Source organism: Andrographis paniculata, unplaced genomic scaffold, assembly GCF_009805555.1.
Source record: "Andrographis paniculata isolate CXL003 unplaced genomic scaffold, ASM980555v1 Contig32END, whole genome shotgun sequence".
Lineage (NCBI taxonomy): Eukaryota > Viridiplantae > Streptophyta > Magnoliopsida > Lamiales > Acanthaceae > Andrographis > Andrographis paniculata.
In genome coordinates this window covers 6086134-6104106 of record NW_026137565.1, presented here as the reverse complement: position 1 = coordinate 6104106, position 17973 = coordinate 6086134, and the positions used below count along the sequence as shown (strand labels likewise).

At 36.4% G+C, this 17973-nt stretch overlaps 3 protein-coding genes across 6 annotated transcripts; 1 reads left to right on the top strand and 2 right to left on the bottom strand.

The window, feature by feature from the left end:
* Window positions 1–25: 25 nt before the first annotated feature.
* LOC127247629 (uncharacterized) lies at window positions 26–6408 on the bottom strand. 2 transcript variants are annotated; one of them, XM_051269569.1, is made up of 14 exons: window positions 5372–6408; window positions 4324–4405; window positions 4110–4213; window positions 2815–2941; window positions 2620–2714; window positions 2372–2495; window positions 2181–2261; window positions 1939–2037; window positions 1650–1835; window positions 1075–1209; window positions 851–904; window positions 632–763; window positions 265–508; window positions 26–166 (listed from the first exon to the last, which is right to left on the bottom strand). In XM_051269569.1, the coding sequence occupies exons 1-13, from the start codon at window positions 5410–5412 to the stop codon at window positions 299–301; spliced, it is 1470 nt and encodes a 489-aa protein (XP_051125526.1). In that variant the 5' UTR covers window positions 5413–6408; the 3' UTR covers window positions 26–166; window positions 265–298. The 2 variants fall into 2 exon arrangements, with proteins under 2 accessions (XP_051125526.1, XP_051125525.1); XM_051269568.1 differs by having other exon boundaries at window positions 26–508; window positions 5372–6407.
* A 4399-nt stretch (window positions 6409–10807) lies between these two features.
* On the top strand, window positions 10808–14860 carry LOC127247889 (uncharacterized WD repeat-containing protein C2A9.03-like). 3 transcript variants are annotated; one of them, XM_051269964.1, is made up of 11 exons: window positions 10808–11055; window positions 11150–11196; window positions 11302–11485; window positions 11600–11758; window positions 11860–11946; window positions 12182–12316; window positions 12415–12525; window positions 12847–12938; window positions 13059–13164; window positions 13885–13971; window positions 14115–14860. In XM_051269964.1, the coding sequence occupies exons 3-11, from the start codon at window positions 11357–11359 to the stop codon at window positions 14526–14528; spliced, it is 1320 nt and encodes a 439-aa protein (XP_051125921.1). In that variant the 5' UTR covers window positions 10808–11055; window positions 11150–11196; window positions 11302–11356; the 3' UTR covers window positions 14529–14860. The 3 variants fall into 3 exon arrangements, with proteins under 3 accessions (XP_051125921.1, XP_051125919.1, XP_051125920.1); XM_051269962.1 differs by having other exon boundaries at window positions 10810–11055; window positions 11591–11758; XM_051269963.1 differs by having other exon boundaries at window positions 10810–11196; window positions 11591–11758.
* Window positions 14861–15563: 703 nt separating this feature from the next.
* Window positions 15564–17474, bottom strand: LOC127247888 (aspartyl protease family protein At5g10770-like). The gene is made up of 2 exons (XM_051269961.1): window positions 17223–17474; window positions 15564–17134 (listed from the first exon to the last, which is right to left on the bottom strand). The coding sequence occupies exons 1-2, from the start codon at window positions 17290–17292 to the stop codon at window positions 15843–15845; spliced, it is 1362 nt and encodes a 453-aa protein (XP_051125918.1). The 5' UTR covers window positions 17293–17474; the 3' UTR covers window positions 15564–15842.
* Between the last annotated feature and the right edge of the window lie 499 nt (window positions 17475–17973).

Here is a 17973-nt window from a genome sequence, read left to right as displayed (position 1 = left end):
TCACACTGCTGAAATGACTACAATCAATGAAATTCCACTCTTGTTTCTTTCTATTGCATTGTTAACAGAAATGCAATTGTTGACCAATACAACCACAACTGGATTAAGCCCAGACCGAACCGGCTAGGCCTAAAATACATCAACTAGGATTTCCTTCACAACACAACTGAAAAATAAAGAAAACCTGCATATTAGAGGATACAATAAACTAAGAAAAAGCACAAGTGAGAATGGAAAATGAGATTAGGGAATATGGAATTCTACTCTATGATACAAATTGAATGATGGTAGCAGTCAGTCAGGAGGAGCGATGTCTCCTATGATTAACTCTCTTGAGAATGCAAAGACGGATACGCTGGCTAAGAGCCTCCAGCTTTTCGAATTTCTCACGCTTGGACTTCTTTGCACTCGAGGAAGCTTTCTTCTTTTTCTTGCTGTTTTCCTTGGAAGAGTTTAATGCACTTGCTTCTGAATTCCGAAGGGGTGTTGCAAGCACCTTTATAGCTGTCTGGAAGTGTACAATGTAATCTTTAAGTAAATCATAATTGGATGAGAAAAGGAGGGTATGGTAATAGCTGTTTCGATTTTCCTATTGGAATACATAAGGGGGAAAATAGGCATTGAGAGAAACCTGATCATGATTGCTGGTACTAGTACAATTTATAGATGCATCATCACTCCCCAGAGATGAGCACCTTCCCCAACTTTCTCGATTCGAGCTTCTGGGAGAGCAACACTCTTCATTTTGACCACATTGCTCGTCCTAAAGAATTTGAAGTTTGTGAAATTTAATGAATAACAACAAAGAAATTTCTGTGATGATTCAAACTAGAAGCCACAGATGTCAAACCTGTGGAGCTGATGTGCTGTTGCCATTAAATTCGGGATCTTCACCCAAAGAATCCTGCAAAACAGAAGAAAAAAAAAAGTTACTTTCTTCAAATGCAAGCTAGTTAATTCGGCAACAACAGGACTATATTTTCTAATATGAAAGCAATGTAGTAGTACATAAAAACTGTTACTGCAATAATGAGTTTTAAAATTTTCAATATGGAGAAGGTTTAGTAAATTTACATTACAAACAGGTGCAATGTCAGAGAGGAGCTCCCCCACAGACTTTGTTGTCGAAATACTGCGTGGTGCAGAAGAAGAACTTGCTGCATCAACACTGACATTTCGAAGCCCAGCAATTATCTCATATAATATACTCTGGGGAAAAGAAGAAACACCATCATCAAAAATATGCGTTGCAGAAAACTGTAAGAAAATAAATAAAAATGGTAAATTACAAGGGGTCAATGTTAACTGGAAATGTGTTGTTCCAAATATCTGGTATAGAGTATAGATTAATATCATATGACATTAGTAATGCCAAATAAACTACTTATAATAGAATGAATTCCACAAAAGATACTTAGTACAGATCATTATCAAAGAAACTGCATCTTGTGGTGCGTGGAATAATAAATGTAATATAAACCTGCAGCTTCAGTGCATCTTTTAGGTGGAACACCTAAAGCACTTCAAACTTGGTATAGAGTTGAATGACCCAAGTAAATAAATTAAGACGCATGAGTGGATAAGATTTTTTTTTAAACACTAGAGTTTAGTCATGCATACGACAAAGTGTAATGTGAAGAATAATTTACCTCTTGCATATCAGCACCAACCTTGATATCCCCCAGATCATAATATTTTTCAATCTTTGCTGAATATGGAGACCGAAGTCGAGGAGGGCGAAGAACATTGTAGAAGAAAATTGACACGGAATCATAATAAAATTGAGGCCGAGATGAGTTGTGGTCACCATCAAACTTGATGATATTTTTGTCACCCTGCATAAAGAATAGACATAGAATCATAATAGTTAACTGTAGCCCGAGAAATTATCATTTGATGCAGTGAGGGTTCATAATGAGAGAGAGAATATTTTCACACCACATATGACTTGAAGATAGCATCGCAATGGTGAGGATTAATAAATTTGTCGTCTTTGGCATGTCCAAATAAAGCAGGAATAAATGTCTTGGGTGCAACCTGCCAGTTAAAAAGTTGAAATGTATTATAATATAAAAAGGTTAGAGTCTCTAAATTTGGCAGATAAAACTTCAAAAGTAGTGTGCACATGAAGGTGAAGGACCAAAATAAAAATCACCAAAATCCCATTAGTATGTAAAGACCTGTATGCAGTCAAGTCGCATGATATCAAATTTGGCCTTCTTCTGGATTACTCGGCGCATGTACTGGAGGGCCATCTTAACCTGTAACACAAAGTGATTGTGTTGGTATTATATTCTTAAGAACATTTAAAAGTATAGATGTTAGAGTTATTATAACTTATAAGCAACTTGAGGAAGATAATCCCGCTTACAGTAAATTTGGGGAGTCGGATTTTATAGACTTCTGCAAGTTCCAGCATGAGATTGAATAAATTAGAAAAGGCACTGTCCAAAACCATTCCAGCAATAGAAGGGTCTTCTGCTCCATAAAGAAGGCTGTGACAGATACAGATAGGTTAAAGGGTAGAGTGGCAGGTTTTGTAATCTGGTAAATTTGGGAAGATGTATGTGATATAGCAATATTTTAACAAAATTAAATTTGTCAAAGAGGGTCACCAACCTTGTCACCGCACCCATAGATCTCCCCCACAGACCAATACGAGATACTTTCTCATTGCTTCTCAAATATGATATCACAACCTTGAGGTCATTTTTCTGTAATTGGAAACGAAAATTTGTCAGTTGATAATTGTACAGCTCAAGAAGAGGCAAAGTTTAGAATAAAATAAAATAAAAGGTGAGAGAAAAAGCACACCTCGTGCCAACCCAGACTAACATAATCTCCATCAGACAACCCAGAACCTGAAAAATCAAGAGTGAATACTGTGATATTTGAAGGCAGAAGAACCACAGCTGCCTCATTTGCATCCGCTCGACATCCACTGCATGATAAGAAACTAGACACATAAGTTTCTGGACCTCAAAACCAGCAGTAAGCAATCAACTATTCTTACAAATATATCCACATCTAATATAACTGCTATATGCATATAATGCATGTGAATACTTCAACAGAAGGTCGGCTTCATCTGGATGGAGCTTCAACCTTGGTACCAAATAAGGGATTTCATGCCTTTTCATATCAGAACAAAAATTAGAACCTGTTATACATTCAAACTCAAAGCCCAAATCCAACATGGAGATCAATAATACCAAAACACATGATTTCACAATAGGACAACAGGACCAAGTAGGGTCTTTTCTTTATTTTTTTTTTATCAAAATTTAAGTAGTGTTCTATAGGTAAAGTTGTATCAAATGCCCAGTGCCCAACATTTTCATAGAACACTTGCAACTTGCATCTGCTAGAAGATAATCTCCGAGCTTTACCCACATTTACTAAAGGAACACTGTTTTCAAAATAGCATCCAACAGCAAAAGTACATTAGAGTAATCTAGTGACTTGTGAAAGAATTTGCATATTCATGACTTCCATGCTTTCTTAATGGCCATACCTCAAGTTCTTACAAGTATATGAATTCTTGCAGGTTCTCAAGGCTAAATCAGACCTAACTCTTTTAACAGATAATTCTTTAAAGCCACAAAAAATAAATAAATAAATAAATAAAATTAAGGTTACTCTAGGAATTTGTCTGTTTGGAGATTCAAATCAGTCTCAAACTATTCACCATACTTTTCCTCTCATAACCATCAAATTAAACATTTGTTTTTCATTTATAAGATTACATCGAAAACCTATTTTCCATTCAAAACATCACATCAAACACTTATTTATATCCTATTAAAGACAATTTCAATTCAAATTTTTACAATTCTCAAACCACCATCCGAAAAAAGCCCTAATGTTATCAGTTTCATCATTATTCAACCAGTAAATCAAATCACAAACAGCCCCATATAGGCTCCAGAGGACCAATAAATGGAAACTAGTAATGTGAGAGTAGAGGAGATGACATAGCTAGATGTTATGGAACTCTGTAAACGGATTAACATATTGGATAGACAACTATCTGGTATACTACTGATTGCAGGCTATGCAGATATAGTAATGTAGTTACATAATCTACTTTGTGAACGACAAGAGCATACCTATTCCCATGACAATATATAACACAAGGTAGAGGAGAATCATCTGGGAACTCTGAAGGAACATAGTGGCTACATCTCAAGGTATGTCCCCGTTCATTTTCAAGCTGTAAAATATTGAGCAGACTATATACTTTCAAATTCTTAAAACAATCAGATAAGGAACCATTAAATATAATGCAAGAAAGAAGTGTTGGTAACTGATGCCCATACTTGCCTCAATGTCTTCTCTTTTGTATTTTCTACCTCCAAGAGAAAAATCCTTTTCCCATAGATACTGATCTGGGTTATAGTCAGCCCTGTTTCACAGCAAAGGGAAAAAACTATAGAACTTAAGAATGTAGCTGACATACTAGGGAGTAGGTAGTTGTACTTTATGCAAACACTACGAATGAATAAAAATTTGCTAACAATAAAGGAAAAGCACAGCAAGAGAACAAACAACTATACACTACTGGAGCAGGATACAGATTACAGTCTCTTAAAGTTAGGCCCATCCCATTGAATCATATTCCACACAAGAAAAGTATACAATCCATGAAGGGCCATGTTCATAGTCACTAAGATAAATCAACAAGTACAAAGAAGTCACTAAGATAAGCCAACAAGTACAAAGATATGCATTCTTCCTTATATTTAAGGAGATACAAAGAAATCAAAGAAAAGATAGCAGTAAATGCTATCTATGCCGTTGAAAGTTCAAATCAAAATGATCTTTTCTAAAGTCAATATGTGGCGGATTCCCAACTACCTAAACCAGGCCCAAAGTTCATGCATATAAGGCCTTAATTTTTCGACGAGTTAAAAATGCATCCACTAAACAAATAGACAATAACTCCTCAACCAGGGAACTTTTGTGTAGTTGTTATCTTGTTTGATCTACTGAAGAACTTGTTAAAGATGAGTCCTCTTCAGTCCCTCTGTCCAGTTGGGGGAGGTATGACCAAATAGTTCAACAAACTAAGTATGGAAAATATGAAACTCCATAATTTGACTACTTCACAGACTCAAATTGTAAACATACACACATATAGCATTTTTTGTATTTTCTGTTTTCAGAAGGAAATTACTGAGATATAAACAAGGCAACTGGAAATACGAAAAAACAGCTAAATTATCAATCATCTACTCGCAGTTGAGAGAACACCACTAAACAGGAAATAAAATTCTAGCATTTAACTAAAACTAATACAGAATTACTGTGTGGGGAAAAAATAAAGAATGAGTAAAGTACAGCGAAAAGAAAGCTGAATGAAGAATCATACCTTGGCGGCCTAATGACAAAATTGATAAATTGATCAATCATCTTGGTAACTCAGGCAGCCACTTGACGTGATACATCTACCCCACATTGCAAAAACATGATGCCCTGCTTCTGTTATCTTATATTTAGATAGGTTTATCGAATTAAGTCTCGAAACCCTAAATCGTCAAACTTCTCCTCATATCATACAAAGGTATTTCGCGCAAGCAGCTGCACCACCACCAGCGCCACAGCTATCTAAAGGCTAAAATGCGAAAACCCTATATCCTGAGCTAAAACACGAATTGATAGCTAATTGCTGGCAATTCTAATGACCTAAAGATCCAACTGCTTTGATGCCTTACAGAAATCTTATATGTTCTATATGAAATTTACAAGAAAGAATAGCCGTAACGTCTGCCAATCAAACCGACAAAAAAAAAAAAAAAAACGAATTTAGCTTGACATAAACAGATCTCGAAACCTAAACTCCCAAAAAGAAAAACTACAAGCTTTTTTCACTTAAAACGGAAGAAACCCTAAGCAACAAATCCAAAAACGAGCGAAAAAATCAACACCACGATCTAAAGAACGGAAATTCTAAACCACACGAAATCACGACAAAATACAACGAACCATTATCAGCCGAGCACAGAATGCTAAAAGCTAAAAGAAAAAAGCGGAATAGAAAAAGACCCAACTTTTCAATTTTTCCTACACTTAAACGAAAAAAAAGAAAAAAAAAAGACCTATCCGTCCGCAATTTCGCAATTCAAAAACGAAGATTCAAAGAAAGAAGCAGACGCATTCAGGGAATCTCCAGCCAGCCAACAACGACGACGACGACAAATGCAGACCTACTGACCACTGAAGAATAGAGCTTAGCTAGAACGTCGGCGACGGTGGCGGAAATGGGCAGGGCAGGCAGCTAGCGAAACTGCTCCTGCTTCTTCTACTCGTGACATGTGATGTGTGTGGTGCTGGCCGGAAAGGAAATAACTGCGTTACATGGAGGACGGACCACGCTTTCTCATAAGACACCTTAATGGCTCATGATTTGAAATTTGTCGTTTTGCACGCATACATTACTTGCTGCCTGCTTCTTTCTTATGACAACCTTAAATTCCAATTACACGCTATTTCCTATTTTCCCGTTACATATTTATAGTGTTTTGAATAAGATATTGATACATGCATAATATTTATTTATTTAAATAATAGATACTAGTGTATATGTTATTGTAATTTGAAGCAAGTATAATGAAAAATACCATTGTTTAGCTGCGGATTACCATGTCATAAAATAAAATATATTTTAGATTTTTAGGTGTATGTATGTTTCATAAATTACGATTACATAATAATTATTTATTTATTAATTAATTAATATAAAGTAATACTAGTATATTATATAATCTCTGAATAGCTAATGCCATTAGCGCTAATACCGAGTGAAGTAAACAAACAAACAAATAAACCACCACTTCAGTTCAATCATTGTTACACAAATTAATTGGCATTGGTTTTGCCCTTTCTTCCTTAACCCCAACCCAACCAAATCCCTTTGCTTTAAAACAAATTGTATAATAATATATTTATAAATCAAAGGGAATCTTAACACACATGCACCCACTGCTACTAATTCTTATCCCATTGATAATTAATTAAATTAAAGATTAACAATCATAATAATAATAATAATAATAATAATGGGATGCCATGCCAAAGTGAATGAGGCCAAACAAAAGGGTGCATGTGCATGTGAATGTGATGGATGCTCTCTGATAAATTAACTCTACCAAAACTTATATATGTATATGTATACGTCAGTGAAGTGATCAGTGCAATTCCCTTCACGCAAAGCAATTTTCGTTTGTGTTTGTATTGGTGGCTGCTTCAGCTTCGGCTTCAGTTTCGTCATTGTCTTCATCATCATCTTCTTCGTGAGATCGTTTTTCGGCATTCATTGTTGTAATGTGTGTGTATCCAGAGGTGGCAAAAGTTGGTAAAATATGACAGTCAGATACGAATTTGATATGGAATAATTGAATTTTGATTCAATTATGTATACAAACTCGACGCGATAATAAATAAGTCGGGTTAGAATTAATGTCTTTAATTCGAACCCAACACAATATGAATATTAATTAATATATTTCTTATATATGTAAAATAATTTTAATTTAATAATATGTGAAAAAATTATTAATTTAATTGAATATAATCTAAATATATTATTTTTAATAGTTTTTTACTATTTATTATGTATGGAAATACGACTATTTTATATTGACTTAATGACCATTAGTTTTTCTAGGGATTGATTATATTTTGATTTGTAAAATTTAAATGTTATCATTTTTTTTTTAAATAGGTAAACGAATAGATTCATGTTAATCGGGTTGGATTTGGATCATCTCATTTGCTTAAAAAATTATTAAACAAGGTTAACTGATAAGGTTTGGATTGAACTTGACCCGTTTTAAAACTCAGTCCGAACTTGTTTGCTTGCACTCACCATCCCACAAATCACTTTCAACTATGTTTGTATTTATTTATTCATGTACTTTGCGGCATCAACTTTAATTAATTATTATTATTATTTTTTTTTTATAATGTAGGAATTCGCAGTCGGTCAAATGCATTTTTAGTAAATTCCGACTGAATTTAATATCTTCCAAATTAGGCTCGATAAAACAAATCACATTAGGCAAATCATGTATGACAGATATCAACTTTAATTTTCTTAACAATATAAAGGGTTGATTAGTTTCTATTTGAAACAAAAAATTACTATTATTCGATGCATATAACTTCATCTCACAAAATATCATGTTAAAATACTATTTAAATTAAAATTCAAACCAAATATTCAATTTCAAGCCAAATTTAAACAATCCCCTTAAGATAATGGGTGTATTTACTATATTTTAAATATATTGTTGAAGTTGACCCGTAAGGAATAATCTAGTATGTGGGAGTTGTGCCAATCTACTTAGTATGTAATTTGAATTTAATTTTGATTAAAGAGAAATATTATCAAGGTAGAGCCACTAGTGAAACAGTTTAAGGAATAATTCATTAAACACAAGTGATTGTCTATTGGATCTAATAAATGTCTCGTGACAATGACATTTCTTTTAAATAATGTTCTTAGTTGTGAGATCTAAAGTCACGATGTAACTCCCTGGAAGTCTAGTACCAATCGAATATGATTTAAATGAATAAATATGATCACACAGTTTACATCTATTCATTTCAGTTATATATATGTTCGATTATTTTATTATCATCATTCCGTTCGTTACATTCAGAAAAATCTATTCATTTAGGAACACAAAGTATCATACATAAACACATCACCTATTCCCATTTAAAAAAATAATAATAAAAATATATATATTATCGCTCACAGTTTATTTTGCTCACAAACGTAGCTCCGTCTCATCATCACTATACATATATATGCTCCGGTCACCTCGGTCACTTTCACTTCATTTTACCCTCACTCTGCTTCACTCATACACTTTCCGCTCCACTCACATTTGACCATCAAGTCTTGGTTTTGAGCATTGCGTCTAAATATATCCATATAGGGTACACCGCAGAGAGATGATTTGTAAGTTTTCGTAAGGTGTGTTTGTTTGGAGGATTGGATTTTGGAATTGGATTTTTGAGGATTTTAAAGTATGAATTTGTAAGTTGTGTTTGTTTGGGGAATGAATTTTGTAATGATTATGTTGGAAGAAATTATTATTTTATTGAGAGAGATGATATGTTGATGTGATAATTTGAATTAAATGGTATTTAGATGTAATTGAAAAATAATTTTGAAATAGTTGAAATGAAAGTTTGATGTGATATTTAAAATAATATAAATATTTTATATTATTAAAGTTGTATATATATTACCTCACGTACCACCTACCAGTCTGTATCTTCAATCACGTGAATCGTTGCTAGCGAATGGACTTAGATGAATTGCAGAGAATCTCAACAGGCTATTTTAGCCTACCCTATAGGTTAGTAGGGTTTGAATTTTAATTTTTAAATTTATACAATAATTGTACAGTAGACATTAAGTCGAGTCCGCCAATTGAACAGACCTGCATTTGACCTTCTGCCAATGGTCTTTAACACAAATTTGGTCTATGTTAGGGGGAGCAAAATCGATTTCAACACATATGTGGATGAATCAACCACGCACAATGTTTACCATGCTCATGTCGACCTAGATCGGTTTGCCCACAATTGAGGTTAGACATGCCAAATTTAATTTTAGAAATTTAATCCAAACATTTGTCTTATCTATAGTGACATTCAATAAAAAGAAAAATCAAAACTCCATCACTGGATAACTATATAGTGATCGTATAACATCCATAGACTCCTATGTAATGTCTTTTGACGATCTTCACCCTAATCAAATTTTACCGTATAAAAACCATTATTTATGCCCATAAGTTTAAAAAGTTTCATCGATTTCTATAATCTTTAGAGCCCATCTCATACTTAGATAGGAAATAAGCTTACTAAGGAGTTTGATCACCACGCAATCCTCCCGTGGCTACTTGAGAGTCGTTAGATATATATAATGAATGTCGAACGTCTGTCATTGTTGGTGCAAGAAATTTTAAGATTTATTCTTCTATTAAATCCCTTCAATTAGGGGGTTTGTTTAATTTGTGTTTTTATTTGAAAGAATTTTTTTTTACAGCATAAGAAATTTTGTAGAAAGAATGAATTTGTTTGTATTATATCTTGATGAAAAATTCTTTTACGTGAAGCATATAAAATTGGATAGATAATATAAAATAAAATAAAAATGTATAATATATTAACTTTTTTAAAAATATATATATTGGATTATTTTTTTTAAAAAAAGAAAACAACTCAAGATTTTTTTTAGTGGATCCGACGATTTTCGAGGGTCTGTTATCGCCTTGAAGACAAAATTAATTCAAAGAGTACTTGTAAGGTGTGTTCGGTTGTAGGTTAAAATCCCACTATTCATCCAATTTTTTTCCCCCCAAAAATATCAAATCATAACACTTATTTTTCAATTTTTTATATTATACTAAAAATCAATTTTACATTCAAAACATCACGTCAACACCTATTTATATTACATCATACAACTATTCAAATTCAAAATTTTTCTTATTCAAATCCCAACTCAAAATCCAAACCCCCAAACAAACAACCGTAGTGTAAAATTAAATATTTTTTAAAATATTAAATATAATATTAAAAATAAATATACAAATATGAATATAATATTAACAAAATATTTTATCTAGATAGCGTAAAAAGCGAGGTTAAAATTGCAATAAGCAGTACACCTCACCCGCAGACCGCAGTATTTCTTTCCAACACATCTGCAGATCACAACCGTACACGTGTCACTGTAGACTAATCTTGGTCTTATCTATTGTCGGCCGGCGAGATAGAAGCACGCAAATCAACCATTACAAGGACCAGATCCTCCCACCCCAACTACCCGCCACCACATTTTCCCCTCTCACGATTACCCTAACCTAACCTAGCCCAGTTTCCCAATTGCGGCTCGAGCTCGAGGAACCATTTAGGGAATCAATCGCGGTCCTACTTTTCGCTTATTTTCGATTTTCACTGTATCATCATCGAAACCCCAGAGTGGGAATCGCACCTCACGATTTGAGTACTTCTGGGAATTGAGAAATCGAGGTCACCTTTGTTGAATTTGGTCTAATCATCCTCGATCGGAGTCACTTGTATTTGTTCTTTTTTAATTACGCCCATCTTTTGTTGCGCTTGGCAGGGCAATCGGCTTCTCCTGTAAATAAATCGGTTTAAGAGCGTAGAGAGGTGATATTTGCTGTTTAATGAAGTTGACGTTAGCTGTTCTTCCAGCTGCCTTGATTATTTGCTTAAAAGAGATGTATAAGTGAATTTCGTCTTCGTGGTGCTTAGGGCTCGGTGCTGACTCCAGATTAGTGTTATATGGTGCTGGTGCACTCCAAAATAAATGTCTCAGGAAGCAGAAATCGAAAATGACTACGAGATGGGCGAGCTGGAAGATGATGCCTATTTTACCGGTGAAGCAAATGACGACACAGAATCTGAGGAGGAGGATGAAGATGAATATGATCATTTGGTATGTGCAATCTGTAACAAAAATTCTGTGTGAATTATTTGATGTCATAATCAGTTTAGACATTTTTTGTTTTGGCGGCATTGGTTAACTTGAATGTGGGGTTAGGACGATAAGATAACGGATACTTCTGCTGCTGAGGCACGGCAAGGGAAAGATATCCAAGCAATACCGTGGAAGCGGCTAAGGATTTCGAGGGAGAAGTACAGACAAACTAGAATAGAACAGTATAAGAATTATGAGAATGTACCCGAATCTGGAAAGAATTCGCAGAAGGTAGCTTGTTTTTCTGATCATGTCAAAACCAGTTTGAGGTTGTTTCCTGTAACTTTATGTTGACACATTTTGTTGTGTACAATTTTCTTCCGGAATGCTAGGAGTGCAAAGTAACAAGGAAAGGCGCTGTGCATTATGAGTTCTGGCAGAATTCTAGATCAGTGAAATCAACCATTCTTCATTTTCAGGTAGGGGTTTCTGACAATTTCTACTCTCTGCTTGTGAGCAATGTTAAGTTTGATATTTGTTTATGAGTAGCACAAAGGCTTCTAAATACCTTTGCCTACCAAATACTAATGCAATTTTCTATTATTTTAGAGTTTAGATTCAGCAAATATGCCTATACTGAGCAGTGGATTATGCTTAAATACGTAGCAATTTCACTGTGGAATATTGCCTTATAAAGTTGCTTTTTATCTCCAGTTGAGGAATTTGGTTTGGTCAACCTCAAAGCATGATGTTTACCTCATGTCACATTACTCGATCATTCATTGGTCTTCTTTGAGTTCTAAGAGGACTGAAGTTCTTAATGTTTCTGGTCATGTGGCTCCACGTGAGGTGCGACTATGTAATTCATAAACTCTCCGTGCTATGGGTTTCATGTTCTTCTTGTGGAATGAAACAATGTATTATGGACTAAGATATGTCGTTTTCAGAAACACCCTGGAAGCTTATGTGAAGGATTCACTCAAACCCAAGTAAGCACACTAGCTGTCCGTGACAATTTGTTGATTGCCGGGGGATTCCAGGGAGAGCTCATTTGCAAGGTAATTAATTCTGCTAGTGAAAGCTTCAGATGGACTATGTATTTTTTTTTGTCTCATATTACAAGATATATATAGTTTATCACCAGGAATCTTCTTGGATATTCTTTTGGTGTCTTTGGAGTTTGGACATTTGACATAATCCTCATCTTTGTTGCCATGTTGGTGTCTTGAGATATATAATTTTCACATGAATGCTAATGATAGTTCAGTACCGATTAACTGTTGCTGGGATGTCATAATACATATAGAATAGGAAAGTCTATGCTTGGAACTTCTCATCCCTTGTTGATAGCTGAATGAAGAATTCTTTCTTTGATGCAGCATCTTGATCAAGTTGGTGTTAGGTTTTGCACAAGGGTAACTTATCATGATAATGCCATCACAAATGCGATCGAGATATATGATGGTCCAAGGTGAATCTTTCTCTCACCTTCCCAAACTCCACTGCTACTGATCTCTAAAGCGAATCTTATGCAGAATCATAGCTGGCTCTCTTTAGAAATAATCTATACTAATTTCTTTTGAACCATCAGCGGCGCTACACATTTCACAGCTGCAAATAATGATTGTGGAGTACGAGATTTTGACTTGGAGAGATTTCAGCTTCTCAAGCATTTTACTTTTCCCTGGCCTGTAAATGTAAGTATTCTGTCATAGCTTGTGAAGTTGCTCGTGTATTTGACATATTATGGATACTTTGTATCCTATTTGTATATGAGTCCTATCTTTGTTATTGTGAATAGAACAAAAACTATGAGTGTATTACTGTCATCTGTTGGAAGTGTCTATACCTAATTAGTCATAAACTTTTTTATGAAATTGCAATTTTAATCAATGAAATAAAAGCTTCCAGGAGATCATAACTGGAACACTGTGAAAGTTTAAGTTGAGCATATTCACACACCATGCTGCAACACACATCATGAAAGTTTGAGTGGCTATCTGTTGAAGAAGTTAGTAGGGGAAATGGGGAATATTAAATAACTTTGGGGCTTTCTGTTCATTAATATTATTATATTATTGCTACAATAATATGAACGTATATAGATCAGCATCCAGATTTTGAAATTATATCATTTCATACCTTTTCAATTCTAGTATGTTCTGGGAGACATGTTTTACGCCTGATAAACTGTCAATTTGGTGGTGTTAATGCCTTATGTTTTGTTTCAGTATGTTCTTGGGCTGTTGCTTGTGTTGCTGGCTTTATGTAGGGTAGTTGAAATATTAGAACTTTGTAAGGCAATTGAGTTGTGCAAGTTGATTGAAGCTACCAGTGTATCAATTTTTTTGTATGCGCGCCCTTCTTTTCTCTAGTTTATATTATAGAGAGGTTAAACTTTGTTGGTTTGTTTACAGCATTCTTCACTCAGTCCAGATGGCAAGGTGGCTGTTATTGTTGGGGATAATCCTGATGGGATGCTTGTGGATTCTCAAACGGGGAAGGTATCTGTTATATATATATTCATGTAATGATGTAATCAGGATAAGAATTCAACTGTGGAAGGATGCAGAATTCATGGCTGAATTTCATTCGTGAGGAATGTAATTTTGAATGCTGTGGTAACTTTTTTTTTTTCTTCGTGCAGATGATTGCATCTCTTCGCGGACACTTGGATTATTCTTTTGCTTCTGCATGGCATCCAAATGGTCACATATTTACCACTGGTAACCAGGACAAGACATGCCGGATATGGGATTCCCGGAACCTATCAAAGTCAGTCGATGTACTCAAAGGAAGTATGGGTGCCATTCGATCTATTCGTTTCACATCAGATGGGCAGTTTATGGCAATGTCTGAGCCAGCAGATTTTGTTCACGTGTATGATGTGAGAAACAATTTCGACAAAGAGCAAGAGATTGACTTTTTTGGTGAGATATCCGGCATCTCCTTCAGCCCTGATACCGAATCCCTCTTTATTGGGGTGTGGGATCGCACTTATGGTAGCCTCCTTCAGTACAACCGATGCAGACACAACTCATATCTGGACTCTCTTATCTGAATCTCTCCATTCACTCTGAGTCCCTATATCTGATGTCGGAGAAGACCACAAGAGCCAATCTGTTGGCTGATGAAACCACCGAAGCCTGCATCATCTGGCCTGTCCTTTATCCTCCTCAAATAATGCTGACAACCACCTGAGAACCAAATGTTTATTACTCGGATCGCATTCTGTGTAGGTTGTTCAAACTGAAATTTCAATCCTATCTCCAGGCTGGTATGTTCTTTTTTCCCAGAAAATGTCACTTGATGTTCCTAATACTGCTTAAACTTGATGATAGTATTGGAGCTGTTGAATTTTCTGCATCAAAATAAGTCTTTGCTTCTTCTTTTTTCACAATCACTGTTCATATGGGCTGGCCATCCATCACCATCTCCACCTGGTATGCATGAGTTGTGCACATTCTTAATGGCTGCCTGTCTGTGTGTCTGCCTCTCTGTTTACATTTGATAGGGAAGCTTTCTCTGTTTGCACATGTAATTAAAAAGCCCTTTTTATCGTCAATGAATGCATGTCAACATTCAATTATATCAATAATTTGTGTTTGATGTGCCATTCCACCATCCAAGTGAGTGTTGTCAGTTCCCTCCACTCACCAATTTTGTCTACTAGGGTTTGTTCCATGTTACAATGAGATGACTCCCCATGCCCATCTTACATAAAGGGGTTTCAGTCCATTATTACTTAGACAATGAGATGACCATTATTATGGTCATGGATTGCCCAATTATTTAGACCTGTCAGTCATGATTGTGATTAATTAAGATTAGGTTTTTGCTTTTGGTAGTGCAATGTTTGAAAGTTCGGTGCAGCTTACAAGAGCAGATATGCATTCAAGTGATAAGGGTTGATTTTGGTGAATTTTACCATTTTTGAATATACATCTAATGTGGTAAGAGTCCCACCAACCAAAATTTCCTTTAGATTTGCTCAGCACAGAATGATTTGTTCTTTATTCTTGAAAAAACAGTTAAAAAGAAAATCAAAGCAATCATATTATCAACATTCTGACTCGAAACTTGCAAACTGTAATCATACAGAAACTATAATTCAAGATTCGAATTTGCTCAATGGCATTTAGATCTTTACAAATCCACAGTGGTTCCTCAACCCCACCTTAGCAAGGCTCTCCTCGCCTAAAACACAATTCCAACATATGTAATATTTATATATACACATAAATCAGGTGTAGGTGTGTACATATAGATGTATCTCTACAGTTGAGGCATCAAATTTATTTATCTTCTGATCAATAACCCTCCATCCAAGTTTAATCATAGTTCAGAACCACCGTTGAGAGACGCCAAGCAGACCTTAGCTACAGCCTCTGGGGGAGAACCCGATTTTCGAATTGGTAATGTCGTAGATAATCTCAAACGTCTGCTGCTGCTGGTTGCCGATAATGGCGTTCTCCCTCGTGGTAGCTGCGAAGGACAGGCATGTTGTCCCCTTGACGACTTCTATGATCACATTCTCCGGCGCCAGGGTGAGTTCTGCTCCTCCCTGAAAGATGAGATTAACTGGTGGCACTGCAGTGGCTATCTGTCCAGCGCCACCTTTGAAACAGGCGTCGAGGATGGAGAAGGCTTCGGCTACCTGAAACTTGGAGGATATGATCCTGACAAGCTCTTTTCTCAGAGCGTCGTAAACTGGCGCTGCCAGGCGCGATATTGTGGTGCCCGAGTCTATGATGGTAGGGACACTGTACGCCGATGCTGCCAGAGGCAACGGCCTGCCCGACACTGATATGGCTGTTAGCTTCAGGAAGTATAAAGTGGGATCGCGAGGGTCGGACAACATCGGAGTGGATCTTGCGCCTGAATTTACGCTCCCAATTGATAGGAAGCCTCCGCTGCCTGGTTTCCCTAATGGCGCCGAAGATGGGAGACAGTAAGAGAAGGCTTTGCCGTACCTGGCAGAGAGCTGGGACACCATGGAAAGTTCATTCTTAGCCAGGCCGATTAGTCCGGCTGATCTTCCAAACAGGCCCATGTTGTCTTGTCCGCAGCCAAACACAAAATCTGGAAGTGACTCAGATCCGAAGGTCAGAGAGTCTTTGCTTAGGTATCCGACAGAGAAGGATTGATCCCCGTAGGATGCTGTGTATATGCACACATTCGAAACTGTGCACATGGGACTGTTGAGTGTGGCTACCTTGAGCGATGAGCACTGGCTGGTTCTACAGGGCAGTCGCCGGTAAGTGTTGGAGGCTGAGGGGTTGAAATGGCTGCCAACCTGTGGGTGGCAGTAGACCCTACAGGGCTCGCACTGAATCCAGGGGAAGGAGCTGCCGGTGTCCACAACCACCAGATGGTAAGTTGGGGGAGTCCCCAGGCCTATTTTGGTATAGTAATTAGCTATACCAATAGACTGTCCTGGATTCAACGGGACCTTCACAGACTTTCCATTGATCAGGCCACTGGATCCTGCCAGGCTTGTGACGGTGCCATTAAGCCTGGAATGCAGAAACTTAACTCGGGCGATATCGAGGGCAAGGGCTTCTGAGAAAGGCAAGGGAGTCTCCTCAGGCTGAGCAGAATCAGGGCCCTGGCCATGGATATGATACAGAGGCAGGCGAAAAGCTTGTTGCTTAGACCGTTCAGCTTCTGCAACAACCAAGAATCAAGAATGAGTTCAAATATAAGTTGTGCCTGTTGTATATGTGCATATTGTGAGTGGATTGAGGAAACATGCCTGGATTTAATCTAACTGAAGAAGACCCTGCAAGAAAGAGAGCAAACAACAGAAATAAGAGCGGCTCCATATCAGTGATGAGAGTGTTTTGGCACAGAAGTTGTGGGTTTTAAAAGCAAAATATATATTGGCTGTTATTTAGGTAGAAGATTGAAGTGGGCATTTCAACAGATCTGTGAGGTTCTGATTGCAGCCTCAAGTAAACATGGCATGATGGGGTCTTAATTTTGGGACCCATTTCTTGCCTAATCAAAGACAATTCATTGATTGAATGATATACTTCATATTTCTTTCACACTAAACCTTGATTGTCATTGCCCTGTAATCTACATAATTTGTGAAAAGGAAAGGGGTAGCTGCTTAGTCACATATACAGATCACATTAATTGCAATAAGCTCATGAATGAGACCTTTTTACCTGCCTTTTTAGCTGAATCTTGAAACTACTAATACAACGATGCTCAACATGGGATTAACGCTGTCTTTGAAATGAGAAGAAACTGGAAGCCAGATGATTCGTGATCCTGTAACTGTAAGAATGAATAAAGGAAAAAAAGAAGTGGTTACAAAATCAGTGAATCAATCTGTTATACAAGGATCAGGGCAGAAATTGACTGCTTTATTGTCACACTCACCTTTCCATTCATAAATTTTTCGAGGGGTAGGGGCTAAACATTGCTGGCTATTGTTATCTCAACACCTGTGAACTGTCAACCAGAAAGTTCCTTTCCAACTCGATTAAAGATGGAGC

What these genes read in the sequence shown, in the direction of transcription:
- LOC127247888 (XM_051269961.1), bottom strand. Translation starts at nt 17,292, where the DNA reads ATGGAGCCGCTCTTATTTCTGTTGTTTGCTCTCTTTCTTGCAGGGTCT. An exon ending in TTCAGTTAGATTAAATCCAG is followed by an intron (nt 17,135 to 17,222) that starts GCATGTTTCCTC and finishes TGGTTGTTGCAG; the next exon opens with AAGCTGAACGGTCTAAGCAA.
- LOC127247889 (XM_051269962.1), top strand. Translation starts at nt 11,357, where the DNA reads ATGTCTCAGGAAGCAGAAATCGAAAATGACTACGAGATGGGCGAGCTG. An exon ending in GTCATGTGGCTCCACGTGAG is followed by an intron (nt 12,317 to 12,414) that starts GTGCGACTATGT and finishes TGTCGTTTTCAG; the next exon opens with AAACACCCTGGAAGCTTATG. An exon ending in GAGATATATGATGGTCCAAG is followed by an intron (nt 12,939 to 13,058) that starts GTGAATCTTTCT and finishes TTGAACCATCAG; the next exon opens with CGGCGCTACACATTTCACAG.
- LOC127247629 (XM_051269569.1), bottom strand. Translation starts at nt 5,412, where the DNA reads ATGATTGATCAATTTATCAATTTTGTCATTAGGCCGCCAAG. An exon ending in TTTGTCATTAGGCCGCCAAG is followed by an intron (nt 4,406 to 5,371) that starts GTATGATTCTTC and finishes GCTGTGAAACAG; the next exon opens with GGCTGACTATAACCCAGATC. An exon ending in ATATATTGTCATGGGAATAG is followed by an intron (nt 2,942 to 4,109) that starts GTATGCTCTTGT and finishes CTTATCATGCAG; the next exon opens with TGGATGTCGAGCGGATGCAA.